The sequence below is a fragment of the Microtus pennsylvanicus genome, chromosome 13, assembly GCF_037038515.1.
Source record: "Microtus pennsylvanicus isolate mMicPen1 chromosome 13, mMicPen1.hap1, whole genome shotgun sequence".
Lineage (NCBI taxonomy): Eukaryota > Metazoa > Chordata > Mammalia > Rodentia > Cricetidae > Microtus > Microtus pennsylvanicus.
The window spans coordinates 9,606,476-9,623,469 of NC_134591.1; the positions used below are offsets into that span (position 1 = coordinate 9,606,476).

The 16,994-nt window shown below is 45.7% G+C and overlaps 1 protein-coding gene and 1 pseudogene across 6 annotated transcripts in view; both read right to left on the reverse strand.

Annotated features, from left to right (window-relative positions):
• Cdk5rap2 (CDK5 regulatory subunit associated protein 2) overlaps window positions 1–16,994 on the reverse strand; it is a 210,880-nt gene that overhangs the window by 164,582 nt on the left and 29,304 nt on the right. For all 6 annotated transcript variants that reach the window (XM_075945801.1, XM_075945799.1, XM_075945800.1 and 3 more), the window contains 3 exons: window positions 14,436–14,546; window positions 9,427–9,503; window positions 2,544–2,667 (listed from right to left, as the gene is read on the reverse strand). In XM_075945801.1, the coding sequence (XP_075801916.1) occupies window positions 2,544–2,667; window positions 9,427–9,503; window positions 14,436–14,546 (312 nt within the window). The remainder of the gene's footprint in view (window positions 1–2,543; window positions 2,668–9,426; window positions 9,504–14,435; window positions 14,547–16,994) is intronic.
• Window positions 1–16,994, reverse strand: part of LOC142833920 (high mobility group protein B1 pseudogene) — a 147,923-nt pseudogene that overhangs the window by 50,041 nt on the left and 80,888 nt on the right.

A 16,994-nucleotide genomic window follows, 5' to 3' on the forward strand; every position in this document is an offset into this window, starting at 1 on the left:
CAGCCCCCCACTATTTCTTTTTAAGATAATGACTACACATTTCTAAAATGCATTTCTGTATCTCCAAGGTGATTTAAGTGGTGAAGAGCTCTATGCTTTTCCTGAGTGCTCAGAGAAGCCACCATGGAAATTATCTTCTAAATCATTTAGACCATGTCTGTTGGGGGAAGGCTCTGGTGCGCACGAAGTGATCTGGAACAGGCCTGACTCTCCACCCACACAGACCACTGCCTCAAGATCACACCGCAAACATAAAAGTCAAATAGACTTGGGTTCAAAGTGCAGCTCTCCTATGATACTTGCTGTGTGACTTTGGACAGTCATTAAGGCTCGGAGCCCTGGTTCTTATTCCAGAAGACAAGAAACCCAACATTCCATCAACGAGCTGCTGGGAGACTGCCAACACCTGGCACCCAGAAGCTAAAGCCTGGCCTCTCTTCCCCGCCCTTTCCACTAACTATCTGTTTAAGAGGCTTGTCTGTCACTCCATATTTCTTAGGCAGCAAACAACGATGCCTGTTGTTTGCTGAGTGTCTACTAAATGCCAGGCTCTGAAGCAAGAAGTCTTATATCACATTTGATCTTGACCTAACCCTAAGTGTTGTGGACCGAGACAGTAGAATGTTAGAGCCTAAAATGTGGCCAGATCACCTGACTTTAACCACCTGTGTGACCTTCAGCAAATGACCCGGTCACCTTGTGCCTAATATTTCAATACGTTTAAAAAAGAGAGAAAAAGAGAGAGAGGGAGAAATGGAAGTAGTTAGCACATAGGTTTCTTAGAAGGATAGCTAAGCACACACGTGAGGCTTAGCAGGGGAACTCTATCTGTAGGGAGGTCTCATAGCTTAGTATGTGTTCCTGTTACTGCAGCCAGTGCTACAAGCTGGTGCTTCTGTGTTCAATTCACACGGGCAAATGCTTCACCCAATGGGATAAATGCAGCAAGCTACAAAGCAGGAGCACTAGGAAGTACTCATGGGACAAATAAAGTGCTGCATCAAGAGGTGACAACTTTCTCAAGTGTCTTGATTAAGAGTGTGGTGGGTGGTGGTTGTGGTGACTTGAATAAGAATGCCCCATCCCTAATACCCCAATACTATACATTTACAGATCTAAATGCTTGGTAAACAGGGAAAGGCACTATTGGGAGATAAGGCTTTGTAGGATTTGGTGTGGTAGCACTAGAAGAAGCCTGTTACTGGGGGTGAGCTTTGGGGTTTCAAATGTTCAAGCCAGGCCCAGGATCTCTCTCTACCTGCCTTTCCAGATGTATAGCCCTCAACTACCTCTCCAGCACCATGTCCGCTTTCATTCTTCCATGCTTCCTGCTATGATGATAAAGGACTGAGCCTCTAAACTGTGAACCAGTCCCAATTGAATGTTTTCCTTTATAAAAAATTTTGTGGTCAAGCCGGGTAGTAGTGGTGCATGCCTTTAATCCCAGCACTGGGGAGGCAGAGGCAGAGGCAGAAGGATCTCTATGAGTTTGAGGCCAGCTTGATCTACAAGAGCTAGTTCCAGGACGGGCTCCAAAGCTACAGAGAAACCCTGTTTCAAAAAAAAAAAAAAAAAGAGTTATTGTGGTCATGGTGTCTTTTATAGCAAAAGAAATGCTTAGACAGTAGTATGTGCTTATAATTATAGTATTTGAGAAGCTGAAACAGGAGGATTGCAAGTTTGAGAGCAAACTCTCTACCTACCAGATCCTGCCTCAAAAATAAATAAATATCATAATAATTATTAATATATAGATCAGCCCAATCTAAATTCTGAAAGGCTTGAAATACAAAACTTTCTGATTATCAACATGTCAAAAGTAGAAAATTTAACACCTAACCTCATGTGATGGGTTGTAGTCAAACACAGCCATGTTAAAATATTGCGCAAAATTCCCTAATTACATATATAATGCATACGTGAAATATAAGTGAGTTCTGTGTCTAGTCTTGGAGCCCATCCCTAAGACATCTCATTAGTTATATAAAAATGTTCAATATGAGTAATAGTAAGAATAATAAACTCAAACCTAAACTACTTCTGGATTCAAGCACTTCAGGAAAGGGCTACTCAAACTGTGGTTCTTAATGCTAGCTTAAAATAGAGAAACACTGTCTGTTGTCCCAACCAGAGGCAGATGTTTAGCGGGTCACAGCAGCTGCTGACAGAAGGAAGAGCACAGGAAGCTGTGGTGTCCACTAGAGAAGAGCAGCCACTCAGTTCTCCAAGATCCTGGACAGAGGCTGGCGAGAGGACAAGAGCCGGGCGGGTAGGCAATAGCCGAGCAGCAGCAATCTGAGTGCAGGCTTGCTCAGGGCTAACTCCTTCAGTGGGGCTCGGCAACCACCTGGGCCAGTTAGTACTTCTCTCTGTACCTCAGGGTCCTCACAGGAAGGAGACAACCAGGTAAATTACAGGGGCAGAGTGCCTACATGAGGCCAGACCCAAAGGACACCCAGTAACTGCTGCAGAAAGGTGATGCTCATGGAGACAGGAGGCCACCACACACGCCCCAGGCCTGACCACAGCATCTCCAGACTTACTTCTTCTAGAAGATGTATCCTTTCCGTCAGGAGGCCTTCAACCTGCTGTACCTTCCTCCTCGCATCTTCTTTCACGCGCTGGACTTCAGAACCTCCCCCTTTGGTGAGACTCTCCACTGCTTTGCTGCAGAGAGGCAAAGGGCAGGCTGAGTCGGGGGCCTGTCTGATGACAATTTCCCCAGCCCCAAAAGATAAGGGGTATTTGTCAGTCATTCCTCCCATTTGCCTGAGCTAAGTTTCCTTTTAAAAAAAATAATAATACTTATAATTCAGAAACGGGAGGGTACTTATCCCACAGGATAGAATTAACATTTTAACACACAGCATTTCAGGGCTCTACCTACCCACACAGAACCATGTAGTGTATACTAGTGAACTAACCTGGACAGTGAATCACTCACTATGCTGAGAATACACTTTAGAAAGTCAGTAAACATGAATCTGCATCATCATCTTAACGACTGTATCACTATACGGAACATACTTTATGAAGTCAAGTCTCTAAGCTGCTTCTGATGAACACATGTGACTAACACCAAGATCTAAGAAGAGGTGCCTGGTACCGACAAACTGCTCACTACACATTAGTGTTGTGACTTAATGGTTTCTAGGGACACACTACTAGAAGGGGAATCCCTGAGCCCAAGGGTAAGCACACTTTAATATTCTTGATGGCAGCTGCCAATTTTCCTGCTAGTACTCTTACACCAGAGGTATAGAAGGTGGTACAGGAACCAATGGGCAAAGAAGCAGCATGCAACAAGCAGATCTGTGAGGTTAGCATTTGCATGCTCCACCTTGCACCAGCCTGAGGGCAAACGTTTTAAGTACACCAAAATGGATCCAGCACACACTACGACTTAGGGTGAGAAGAGGGACTTGGGTGCAAGCACCCTGCACCTGGTATTGTGATATTAAATGCCCAGGGCACTGGGCTGTGGCCTTAGAATGTTCTCTCTGTGGGAGACACTCAACCAGACACAGGGCCATGAGCAGTGATGCAGGAAGAGAGGTGCTGGCTGCAGCTGTGAGACTTCAGTCCTCACTGCATCCTCAGTGGCTGCAGTCTCCAGAAGGAAAACTGAGGAAATGGCTCCACCTAAAGCTGGCTTCTCAGAAAAGCAACAGCAGAAGAATTAAACAAAACTCCTTGCCACTCAGTACCTCACTTGACTCCAGGAGTATATTAATTTCCCTAACCCAAAGCCCTGTAACCAGGTGCTCACACACTGGACCACGTGAACCATTCACCAGAACAGGGCACCCAAAGGGCTCTCCTGGCTGTCCAAGCTCCCACAGAAATCACCTGCAAACAGAGCCCTTATTGAAGAGTTTTCCTTTCAGCAAGGCTTCAGAAAGCCACCACAATATCACAATAATAGAATCCAGTGTGAATAACTGAAAGGAGGAACACCGGCTCAGGCTGGATAGATTTGCTTCTAAATTCTCACTCTATCCCAACCCCAGTGTGGCTCTGGGTAAAATTTCTAGCCTCAGTAAATAAGTTGTTGCACCTCAGTCTTCTCATGTGAGAAATGAGATGATTACCTCTTGGAACTAATGGGCTACCATAAGGGGTCCTCTGCAGGCCTGCCTCAGTACTCTGCAGGTTCCCCCTCCCACCCTGCTGGGAGGCCTCTCCTGTGAGGCCAGGGCAGCACCAACCCTGCTGTGCTGCTGGGAGGCCTCCTGCCACCCCTCAGCTGGAGTCTGAGCTCAGAACAGATCAGCCCCTGCCAGAACCTAGGCCAACATGCTCCCTTCCTGATCACTGCCCTAAGTGTCCTCAGCCCCCACTCACTCAGCTCACTTCTGGGACCAGGGCTGTCTCCAGTTCACAGTGACTCACAGTAATTTCCATCACTCCTCAAGGGGCATCACAGACAAGAACAACTGTGGACTGCCTCCTCTCTTTCCCAAGCTGTAGACAAAGATTTTTACCTTTTCTGCATGTCTGAATGTGTGGCTCACACACATGTGTATGAGGACAAAGGGTGTCACTGTCTTCTATTGCTCTCATTTTTTTTTAAACAGGTGTATCACTGACCCTGTAACTCCTTAAACATCATCATCATCTCCCCTGCCACCACACCCCAGGTTACAAACATCTTTCCCACATTTGATATGGGTGCTGGGAATCCAAACTCAAGTCCCTATACTTCCACAACAAACACTCAGAACACTTAGCACCCCTCCAGCTCCTACACAGATGGTTCTGGTTCTGAATTCTTTCTACCTGGGTGCTCAGGATGTTTTAGCCATGGGGCTGTATAGCGCCCTGTATGGCCCCTTCCCTCTGCTGCACTCTGGACTCCCTTCCATCAGCCCAGATCTAATCTTGCCATTTCACTGCCTGAATCACATATGCTGTCAAGAGGCCATACAATTTTGAACAACTACTAGCATTATTCACTTTGTTTGTGTTTTAGTTATACCAATAAAATAAACTCACAATGATAAATGTTCCAACATTTCATTTATCATCTTTGTATTTTACAGTTACTGTAGCAATAAAATTTATACTCAGCAGTATGGTGCAATTTGCCTCTGTTAATGGAATTATCATTTTTTGTTTGTGTTTTAAAGCTACAGAGATAAAATTTACTCCCAACAATATGACTGCTTTTGTTTTTAATGCCCCCTTATTGTAACTGATACACAGAACAATGGAAGACCAGCACACAAACATGTTTACTTCACATCAAGCCAGAGTGGGCTCAGAAGCTGCAGCAGAGCCAACTTGCTACAATTTTCTGGATCTTAGCTTTCTCTTCACTGACACGGGTAGACTGGCAGCCTCACACAACTGCCAAGCACAGGACATACAAGTTTGGGACTTAGGAGGATCGGAACCAGTGCTTATCTCTCCCTCTGCCATTTTGTTTTTCTTTTGTAGAACCTGGGCTACAAGTACAGAACTGGCTTGTAGATCCTATGAAAGAGTACAGACCTGGCTTGTAGATCCTATGAAAGAGTACAGACCTGGCTTGTAGATCCTATGAAAGAGTACAGAACTAGCTTGTAGATCCTATGAAAGAGTACAGACCTGGCTTGTAGATCCTATGAAAGAGTACAGAACTGGCTTGTAGATCCTATGAAAGAGTACAGACTTGGCTTGTAGATCCTATGAAAGAATACAGAACTGGCTTGTAGATCCTATGAAAGAGTACAGACCTGGCTTGTAGATCCTATGAAAGAGTACAGACCTGGCTTGTAGATCCTATGAAAGAGTACAGAACTGGCTTGTAGATCCTATGAAAGAGTACAGAACTGGCTTGTAGATCCTATGAAAGAGTACAGACCTGGCTTGTAGATCCTATGAAAGAGTACAGACTTGGCTTGTAGATCCTATGAAAGAGTACAGACTTGGCTTGTAGATCCTATGAAAGAGTACAGACCTGGCTTGTAGATCCTATGAAAGAGTACAGACCTGGCTTGTAGATCCTATGAAAGAGGATCAGACCAAGAGTTGTACACCAGCTTTCCACTCAGTGTGAAAGAACCTTCCATAAACATTTTCCTTGTTACTATTTCTTTTTTGGGTTTTTTTTTTTTTTCGAGACAGGGTTTCTCTGTGGTTTTGGAGCCTGTCCTGGAACTAGCTCTTGTAGACCAGGCTGGTCTCGAACTCACAGAGATCCGCCTGCCTCTGCCTCCCGAGTACTGGGATTAAAGGCGTGCGACACCACCGCCAGGCCCTTGTTACTATTTTTAACCTTCAACATTTCCTCTAGATTATTTCCATTCAAATTAGAGTTGTCCTTTTCCTGTGGCAGAGCCCATGTTCTACCCCTTCCCCAGCCAAAACTCAACTCAAAATGGCTGATAGAATTAAACTAACAAGACAACATCAACATCTACCATAGACAAACTGCTGGGCTCTGGGAAGTAGGAGCAAAAGGGAAAGGGCCATCAGCAAATATGAGGTAGTCACTGAAAGACCACTTAGATACACCGTGCACACACTATGTCAATACATGAAAGATTTAAAAAAAAAAAAGTGAGACTTGACCTCTAACCTAAGTTCTGACCTTTCTAAGGCCACAGCCCTTCTCTTTACAAGGCCTGATTCCCTCCTCTATAAAATGAGGGTCTTCCTTGAATAATGATATGTATGGGCGCACAAGTGTTTAGACACGGAAAAGAAAGATACCCACATAGGATGGACACCATATGACGGAGAAGTCTATGAAAGAGGCAAGTGCAAGCTACAAGGATTCCTGTCTGAGTCTTTTAGAACAAGGAGAGGATGGGAAGGCACTGGGCTGGGAAAGCAAGGAAGGGAAAGCAACTGCTCAGAAGCTAGAGTAAGAACAGTTATGGAACGTCTGGGATGTGAGAAAGAGGTGGTAGAGAGGAAGCTGAAATTGTTAAGTCAATGTCAGCATCCATCAATAGAGCTCATGACCTTAATCCCAAAGAGCCTCTCCTTGTGTGGTGGTTTGAATAAGAAATGCCCCACATAGGCTCTTCTTGTACTTAAACACTTGGTCCCTGGTTGATGACACTGGGAAAGTTATAGAACCTTGCTGAAGGAAGAATACCACTGGGGGTGGGCTTTGAGGTTTTGTATACTGGGAATAATCTCCCCCCCCCCCTTTTTTATTCTCCTGTTCCCTGTTTGTGGATTAAAAAAAAAGTGATCAGTCAGCTTCCTGCTTCTGCCACGCTTTCCCTGTCATGATGGATGTTATCCCTCCGGAACTATAAGCTAAAATAAACCTTTTCTCTGTCCAAATCACTTCTGTCAAGCTATTTTATCACAGCAATAGAACTGTGACTAATACATGCAACATCTCCCTTCTCACCCATCACCAAGGACGGGACTGTGCTTCCTAAGGCTCTTCCCATTAGCCTTCCATCCATGTCAGCACTCAGCTCACCTCACCCACCCGGCTGGTTTCCTCACTGGTCTCCTGGTACCCTCACAATACCTCTTCCACCCAACATTCAGAATGGCCTTTCTGAAAAGCAAACTCCGTACTGTGTCACTTACTTATCTAACCTTAGAACAAAGACCAAAATGTCTAGTGCCGCTACTCTCCTATTTTCTCAGACTTGCCACAGTCTCTTCCTAGACACATCTCCATTTACACATCCGCCTAATTCTACTGGCACCTCATACTGCATGTCAAATGTCATCTCCACAGGTGTACCTTTTCTATTTTGCTGTCTACATATCTGCTACCACACCTACAAACTTTCACGGCTCCCTTTCTCTTTACAGTTCTTCTCCCAATCTGCATTCATACATTTGCTAATGTAAATATCTCATCATAATCATTCCCAGAAGAATGCAAGTGTCGTGTAGCTGTTTGGATCACCACTGTATCTCCAGGAGCCTCTCATACAGTGCACACACAACTGCCATTTGATAAGAATCTTCTAAATAAGTTAACAAAAACTGGTCAGGTCACGAAGGGCCTTAAATATAAAGCCTGGCATTTAGGAAAATATACAAATATGCATGCAAGTACCCAAAGTGTCCCTTCCTGAGTGACAGTATTGAGGAATGTATATGAGCCCTTGTGAGCAGAAATTCCAATGTATATGTACTTTGCCAAAAACAAATACTACCCAAGATGTTTAGGGTGAGGCAATGACTATTAAGAAGACCAGGTCACATACTGATTTTGGATCTGGTACAAGAGACTTGATTCAGTGCCCAAACAATGAGCCACTTCCAAAAGAAAAAAAAACTACAATGAAGATCTTAGTCTCGGTATATTTATTAATTTATTCACTCATTCAGGGACACTCAGAAAAGGAGCCTGTGCCTAGGAGTCTCTGGTCTGCCTGTAAGCTACAACAGCCAACTTGGAGTTACCAGACCCAGCGATGGTCCAGCCTGGAGTGCTCAAGCATGTTCCCGGTGCTCCATACCCAACAGAAGTTCCACTGTCATGGCAAGAGAAGCACTTCTACACAGACGTCCAAGGAGCCCTTGTGGACTACCTGGGAAGACCTCCCACTCTTCTGGAGCAAACTCTGGGCACATTCTGGGGTCTCCACTTGTCACACCACAAGCCTCCAGCACACCACTAGAACACCCGAGTTGCTCATAGTGTGCCTCAGGGGAGCCTACAGCTATGGGGTTGGGTTGTGAGTGGTGTCCCTGCAGAGCTGCATTGTATGGTGCTAGTAATTCTGGAGTCAGCCGGTGTACAGGTCAGCACTCAATAAAGATTTAAATAAATTTACTTATTAATAGATATAGTAGGTTTCTAACTTTTAAGCATTAAAACCCAACAATCTCCTTTAAACAACATACTACAAGAGTCCCTAGGACACAAAACAGCCTTAAAACAAGTTACTAGCTGAAACCATCCCTCTGCCTCCCAGCCTTACCCACTAGAACCCCCTCTACTCTTTGGCATTTTCATCAGTGAGAACAAATGAGCTCCCAAAACACAACACAGGTGGCTTGACTCTCACAAACACGGCTAGGGAAGGAAGCTAGACCCAAAAGAGGACCTATTGTATGATTCCATTTATATAAAGTTCAAAAATAGGCAGAACAAAGTAATTGTGTTGAGAGCAGTGGGTGTCCTGGGAAAAGGGAGAGGCTGTGAGGACATGAAGGCAAGGGGGCTTTCTGGAAGCTTGATGATGCTTCCTTTCTGGCTCAGATGGGGGTCGCACATAGTGTTTTGCTTCATATAAATCCATCACACTTTGCCCTTAAGTCCTGTACATCTTCCTATAATTACAATACTTTAAAAACAGTTGACAAACAATTTAATAAAAACTACAAGCTCCAAGGAGCCTCAGAAGCCAGTCAGAAAACAAGTGGCTTAGAGAAGCAGCTGGTTGTGCTTCACTGCCCAGCCCAACACCCACCCGTGGGACCCGATGGCCAAGCTCTTGGTTGACAGGTACTCACGAGGCACTGATGAGCAACTGATCTCTCTCCTGGAGCTTCTGCTTCAGACTTTCCACTTCCACCTTGAGTTCAATGTTCTTCCAGAGCGAAAAGGTAAGAAAAGACACAGTGTAAGGTGCAGGAATAGCAAGCGCTGATGGTGGCCAAGCTACTCTGGCCTGGACTAACTATGCCACACTTGCAATTGCAGATGTTATACTCAAAAGCCTCATTAGCCCTGAAGCACAGAAAAAGGGAATTATTAAGGACTGTGGGTCTCAAGAGAAAGCCCTGGATTCCATAGGACTTGGAACAATGATGTAAATGTCCCAGTGTCTAACAGCCAGAGTATTCAATCACCTAGGCACAAATGTCACTTTAGCGGGGCTGACGTAAAAATTGTTTGCCCTCCACCAAGCAAATTTACAGTCTGCTTTTCCCATGCAAAGGCAATTACTCCTAGCTGTTTACAACCTAGCATGTGGTTGTTGCAGTAGGAGCGTGCTACAGACTTAATGAAAATAAAATAAGACTTGTGAATGGATAAATGGAGACCTCAGTATAACCTGTCACATTTCAGTGTGAGATTTCAGGACACTCACAAAAGGCCCCAGCTTAGGTGGGAAGCCATCTCTAAGGGATATCACAGAGTCATTAACCTTTTTTCCCTTAAGGGACTAGAACAAAGGAAGTCGCACATGGCCCTGGGCTCACAACTGACTCACAGGAGAACACAAAGACAAAATTTATGGCAGGTGGCAGTCAGTGGGAGGCAACAGGGACATGGTAGGCTTCTCACTTTGCCCCAAATGCAGTCGAGAGAGCATGCACAAAGCAGTCATGTCCTGGAGACTAGCATACGGCATGCAAAGGAGTGATAGCAAATCAAGATTTCTCTGAATTCTCACTTTTTTTTTAATAATGCATGCGGATTTTACATTTTCTTCTACCACATTTGTATTTTTAAAATAATAACACTTTTATAAAATTTATAATCCAAAGGATATGTCTCCCTCCTTCCTGCCTAGTGGCTCTGGGGAGAGGAGCACGCAGAGTCAAGAGTGCAGCCCACACTGAATGACACAGGCCCCTTCACTGTGGACACTCGTGTATTCACTTCACACACACCTGAGTGCTAGTGACGGGTGTAGCTGAAGTCAACATGACAGACCCTGAGAATAACGCAGCCAGCAGGGTGACCCTGTGCCTGTCCTTAGAGACACATCCAGAAGATGAGAAAGGAGAGCTGTGACTGTCAGATCCCATACTGTCAAGAGAGGGCCAAGGTGCCCACTGTGACGGGAGGACTGTGGAACCAAATACACACTGAAAGAAGCCTGTATTTCTCCTTCGCTGTCAGACTGGAAGGCAAACCTGCCCATGAGGCAGAATTTCTTTCTAGAACAACTGTCCCTTTGCATAACAGATAAGACCCAGAGTGGTGGGGCACAATATCTCCATGTGTGCCTCTGTCAGGAACACCTCACAAGCCTTGGGTTCCTCCACCAGCTCCCACAGGGCAGAGCAGGTATGGGCGCTGACAGAGTGTGTTCTAAGAGCATGGCTTGTGCCTGACCCGATGGCTAGCTAGCATGCCTATGCTCCCCATGCACAGTATCTCAAGTTTTAAGTGTTTGTGTAAGATGACAGCCATTTCCAAACCAAGAGTCAGAATGCCTTCAAAACACAAAATGGACTATTATAAAGTCAGAAAAGGAAGACTAAAAGAGCTCTTAAACTACTTTTGGGAAAGACATCTAAGAAATCATTGAATGAAAACTGTAAAATGCAGAACAGACCATGCTGGTACTTACGCGAAAGGGGTCACACAGAACTCTATGTTCTATATGAAACGACTCCTCTGCACAGGACATCGACAATACTAGTTAAAAACAGGGCCCGGGGATCCGATTAGAACGTCTTTTTAGGACACATCCTTTATGTCCTTAAAATTCAGAACCTGAACCACACACTACACAAAAGCTTGGTGAGGAAGATCGTAAGAGCAGGCCGTTCAGTCAGTGAAAAGGAGAAGTCATACACAGAGGCAGGTAGGTCAGGGTCAAAATCCACTCTGTATCATCAGGACAGTAGGCAAGTGACTGGCATTCCCCAGGCCTGTTTCCTCAGTGCACACTAGGATAATATCCACTGTCTCAACTTCTTGAGAATCACAGCAAAATGAACCTGTGAACCCAGTGGGCAGCAGTTTGACAGCCTGCCACCTGAAGTCTTGAGAGGCCTGACCACCATGCACAGTGTGCTCTAACTATTGGTTCCCCTTGAAATTCTGATTGCATCACCACTGCATCCAGAAAAGGACCGTGCTCTTTGTCTTTCTACTCCGACACTGTAGGAGGAAACTGTGGCTTCAGGGAAAAGGAAGCGTTTCAGCTCCTGAAAGGGCTCAGAAAGGCAGTCAGATTTCTCTTCAGGAAAGCCTATGCAGTCCCCCAACTCCTACCCCACTTGCTGCTGGGAGCTCCTTTCCCCTTTTCAAAAGTTTCCCCCAGTACAAACTTCAGAAGCAAGAAGACAAAGTAATTCCTAGGCTAGGGGCTAATCTACCAGCAAAAGCTAAGAAATAGGCACTTGTGTACTGTTTGGACTCATGTGAAGAATGTCAAACTCTTCTTTCAACTTTCAGAAACAAAGTTTGCTTACAGACAAAGACCTGCAGGTTAAGACTTCAAGTGGGAAAAACATTTCCTGACAGTTCTAAGCAACCACACAGGGCTACAGGAGTCAAAGTGCAGAAAATCTGACCAACCTAATTTTGGTTAAGCAAAGTCTATAAGCCAATGATGGTGACTGCTCAGCACTGACCGCTTGCTGGAGCCATTTGCCCTTCAGTCACCCCTCTGCAGCCGTCACCCCACTGCACCCATCACCCCACTGCACCCGTCACCCCACTGTACCCATCACCCCACTGCACCCATCACCCCACTGCACCCGTCACCCCACTGTACCCATCACCCCACTGCAACCATCACCCCACTGCACCCATCACCCCACTGCACCCATCACCCCACTGTACCCATCACCCCACTGCACCCGTCACCCCACTGTACCCGTCACCCCACTGCACCCATCACCCCACTGCACCCCAATTACACCTGTCACCCCACTGCACCTGTCACCCACTGCACCCCAATTACACCTGTCACCCCACTGCACCCGTTACCCCACTGCACCCATCACCCCACTGCACCCATCACCCCACTGCACCCGTCACCCCACTGCACCCGTCACCCCACTGCACCCATCACCCCACTGCACCTGTCACCCCACTGCACCCATCACCCCACTGCACCCGTCACCCACTGTACCCGCACCCATCACCCCACTGCACCAGTCACCCCACTGCACCCGTCACCCCACTGCACCTGTCACCCCACTGCACCTGTCACCCCACTGCACCTGTCACCCCACTGCACCTGTCACCCCACTGTACCCGTCACCCCACTGCACCTGTCACCCCACTGCACACATCACCCCACTGCACCTGTCACCCCACTGCACCCATCACCCCACTGCACCCGTCACCCACTGTACCCGCACCCATCACCCCACTGCACCAGTCACCCCACTGCACCCGTCACCCCACTGCACCTGTCACCCCACTGCACCTGTCACCCCACTGCACCTGTCACCCCACTGCACCTGTCACCCCACTGTACCCGTCACCCCACTGCACCTGTCACCCCACTGCACCTGTCACCCCACTGCACCTGTCACCCCACTGCACCTGTCACCCCACTGTACCCGTCACCCCACTGCACCTGTCACCCCACTGTACCCGTCACCCCACTGCACCTGTCACCCCACTGCACCTGTCACCCCACTGCACCCGTCACCCCACTGCACCTGTCACCCCACTGCACCCATCACCCCACTGCACCCGTCACCCCACTGCACCCATCACCCCACTGCACCCGTCACCCCACTGCACCTGTCACCCCACTGCACCCGTCACCCCACTGCACCCGTCACCCCACTGCACCCGTCACCCCACTGCACCCGTCACCCCACTGCACCCGTCACCCCACTGCACCCGTCACCCCACTGCACCCGTCACCCCACTGCACCCATCACCCCACTGCACCCATCACCCCACTGCACCCATCACCCCACTGCACCCGTCACCCACTGTACCCCAATTACACCCGTCACCCCACTGCACCCCAATTACACCCGTCACCCCACTGCACCCCAATTACACCTGTCACCCCACTGCACCCGTTACCCCACTGCACCCATCACCCCACTGCACCCGTCACCCCACTGCACCCATCACCCCACTGCACCCCAATTACACCTGTCACCCACTGCACCCCAATTACACCTGTCACCCACTGCACCCCAATTACACCTGTCACCCCACTGCACCCGTCACCCCACTGCACCCATCACCCCACTGCACCCGTCACCCCACTGCACCCATCACCCCACTGCTCCCGTCACCCCACTGCACCAGTCACTCTGATTTCATCCAAACAGCCCTGTGGCTATCACTTCCCTATTGAAGGAAGCCCAGAGAGAGGGGTGACTGGCTAAAAGTCACCCACCCCACTGGTTGGTAACACTACTATTCAGTTACAAAGCTAATATTCTGATCCACTGCCAGTTTCCAAATAATAATTATGAAAAGACAACTGAGATCAAGACTGTGAATCAGAAATCTGATGACAAAACAATTTAAAAACTTCCTTATAGCCGGGCGGTGGTGGTGCACACCTTTAATCCCAGCACTTAGGAGGCAGAGGCAGGTGGATCTCTGTGAGTTCGAGACCAGCCTGGTCTACAAGAGCTAGTTCCAGGACAGGCTCCAAAACCACAGAGAAACCCTGTCTCGAAAAAAAACAAAAAAAAAAAAAACTTCCTTAAGATCATAACTTCAGTTTTCTGAGGGTTGTTCTAGCATCATCTTGCTCCCCCAAATCAATCCAAATTGAATGACAGCAGCCATTAATGCTAACTCTAAGAACAAATACCAGTCAAATGTCTCCAGGGAAAACCTGGCTACTCACCGTTTTGTAGATGTGCTCAGTGGGGCCAGCAAACTCCTGCTGCATCCTTTCCTCAAGGAAGTAGATGCGGAGTTTTAGGTTGAAGTTCTCCTTCTTCAGCTCAGTGATCTGCTGTAAAACCAGCACAGGAGAGTCACTTGGGTGCAGCAACTGGGCCAAATACCAGAAGGAGCTGACCCTGATTGAAATGGTACCAATCCACCAGGGTTCCCACTAGCCACAAGCAGAAGAGCATCAGCATGGATAGCGACGGAAATGAACAAGTGAAAAAGAATGTATGGCTATGGAAAAGCAATGGAAAAGGAGGAAAGGAAGAGACTAGGAGATGGGGCTGGGATACTAAGATAGCATTAGGTGGAAGGGAAGAAAAAGAGAGACAGAAATAAATCACAGAGCAAACAATTCATCTAAAGCACTCCAGCCTGCAGTCATTAACGTGAATTCCATCAAGGAGTCAATCGGAATAATCTAAGTTGAAGGATTGTGCAAAACAATAGACCTGAATTCTTCAAAAATCCTAATGACAATCTAGTAAAAATAATAGGGCAAGTCTTCTAAACAAACTGAGGTTACAGAAACAAGACTGGCAAGCATAATGGAAGACTCTCAAATGTTTAAATATTTATTACATATGGAAATGATAACTATGGGAAATCAGAAAACAACTTTGTTAGGTTGTAACATTATGATTTTCTAGGAGAGTATCCTAACAAGATGACTCAATGCCCAAGTACATAGGGTGCTGTGTGGTAGTATCTGCCACTAAGAGTGCTAGAAGAGAAAAAGGGAAATACATCAAATGTAGGACGTTAACTGGTAAATTGACAGTGATCTATAATATCACAACTTTTCTCTAAGTTTAAATTTTGTCAAAATAAGGGGGGCAGGGCTATTCTCAAAGTGATTTTTACTGAGATCCAATTGTGCAAACAAATACTGACATAGATCTTAGTATGTGGAGCCTCAACTCTTAAGCTACACTGTGAAAGTACCACTCCTATTGTACACAAGATCAAGGATCACACTGATAGTACATAATTAGCTGGGCTCATATCCTGCTGGGACTCCAGAAACCTAATCTGCCAAGTAGACCTCATGGACTATGGGAAATAGCTGACATTTTGATCCGTTGATCCAGCATTCTGAGCAGACTAACAAAAAGACTAGCCTAACCCCAAGGAGACAAAACCTACACACTAAGTTAATTTCCTGTATCAAAACAAACATCAACGCCATGCTTAAACAGCTAAATGTTTTCAAAGTCCTCCTACCACCCCCACACTCTGCTTCTTTGCTTCACGCTTTAAATCTCTGCCTGAGAGTTGGGGTGGGGGTATTCCTCTCCTCAGAAGTGTTGTCAGGAATAAGAGAAACACGGGTAGAAAGAGACTTAAAATGAGTCTACAATGATAGTTACCTGGTGCAGAGGAAAAGTGGGTGGCACTGGGAATATCAATGACTCCTCTGGGGTGGTAAAAACACTCTTTCTTATCATTCATTGATAATGACTGCCTGTGGCATTTAGTTTTTGTTAATTCACTGAACTATTCACATATGTGTAGCATGTATCTTATGTAGTCTTAAAGGGTTTTAAATGCATGTATCTTAAAGAACTTTAAAGAGTTCTTAAAAATCAAATAATAGGTAGATAATTTAAATTACTTAAGCCAACAGTCTATGATTAAGTAAATCATGGTATGTCCACTCAGTAGAGTATTACAAAGATGTAACAGAGAAAGAACAGTTCGTGTACTTAAATGACGTTATATGCAAGATGTATTGTTAAACAGAAACATTATGACATATATTATACAGGACAGACTACTGATTGCATAAAAGAGGAGACAGTAAAATGGGAAAAGGAGAGACGATGAAAAGGTACAACATTCCAGTCAGACCCAGCCTCTATTTCTTTATCTCTAATGTAAGAATAATAAAATCAATCTCATGCATTTCTGTGAGGAGAAAGTAAACATATCTGACTATGTAAATATGTGAAACCTGGGCCAGACATGGTAGTAAATTCTTGTAATTATTCAGGAGGTGGATGATGGAAGATAATCAGGTTGGACAGCCTGGGCAACATAGTGACACTGTCTCAAACCACTTCCACAAAAGAATGTAAAGTTGTATGTCTTGAAATGGAAATCATCAGAAAATGAACAGCACCCAAACAGATGTTAAAAAGAGAACCAAATAGAAATTGTAAATTGGAAAGCAGCATTGCCATTTGACTAGCCAGTAGATTAGCTATTTGGAGTAGACCCAAAACAAAACAAGCCCAAATTCAAATCAATAAAACTCCAACAGAAAAGAGGCCAAAAAAGTCCCCTTGAAAATCATTAATATGAATGCTGAGATAAAATTCTAAATAAAATTCTGAGATAAAACATTAGATAAAATTCTAATGTTTATCAGAGTTTCTGAAATAGTTTTTGAAATATTAAAAGAAATAAGAGAAAAAAGACGTTTCAGGGAAAAGAATACCCAAAGAAATAATTTAAAGCATTCTATTTGGAAAATGGCTTAGGACCTCCCTCACACCTAGACAATGGTGCA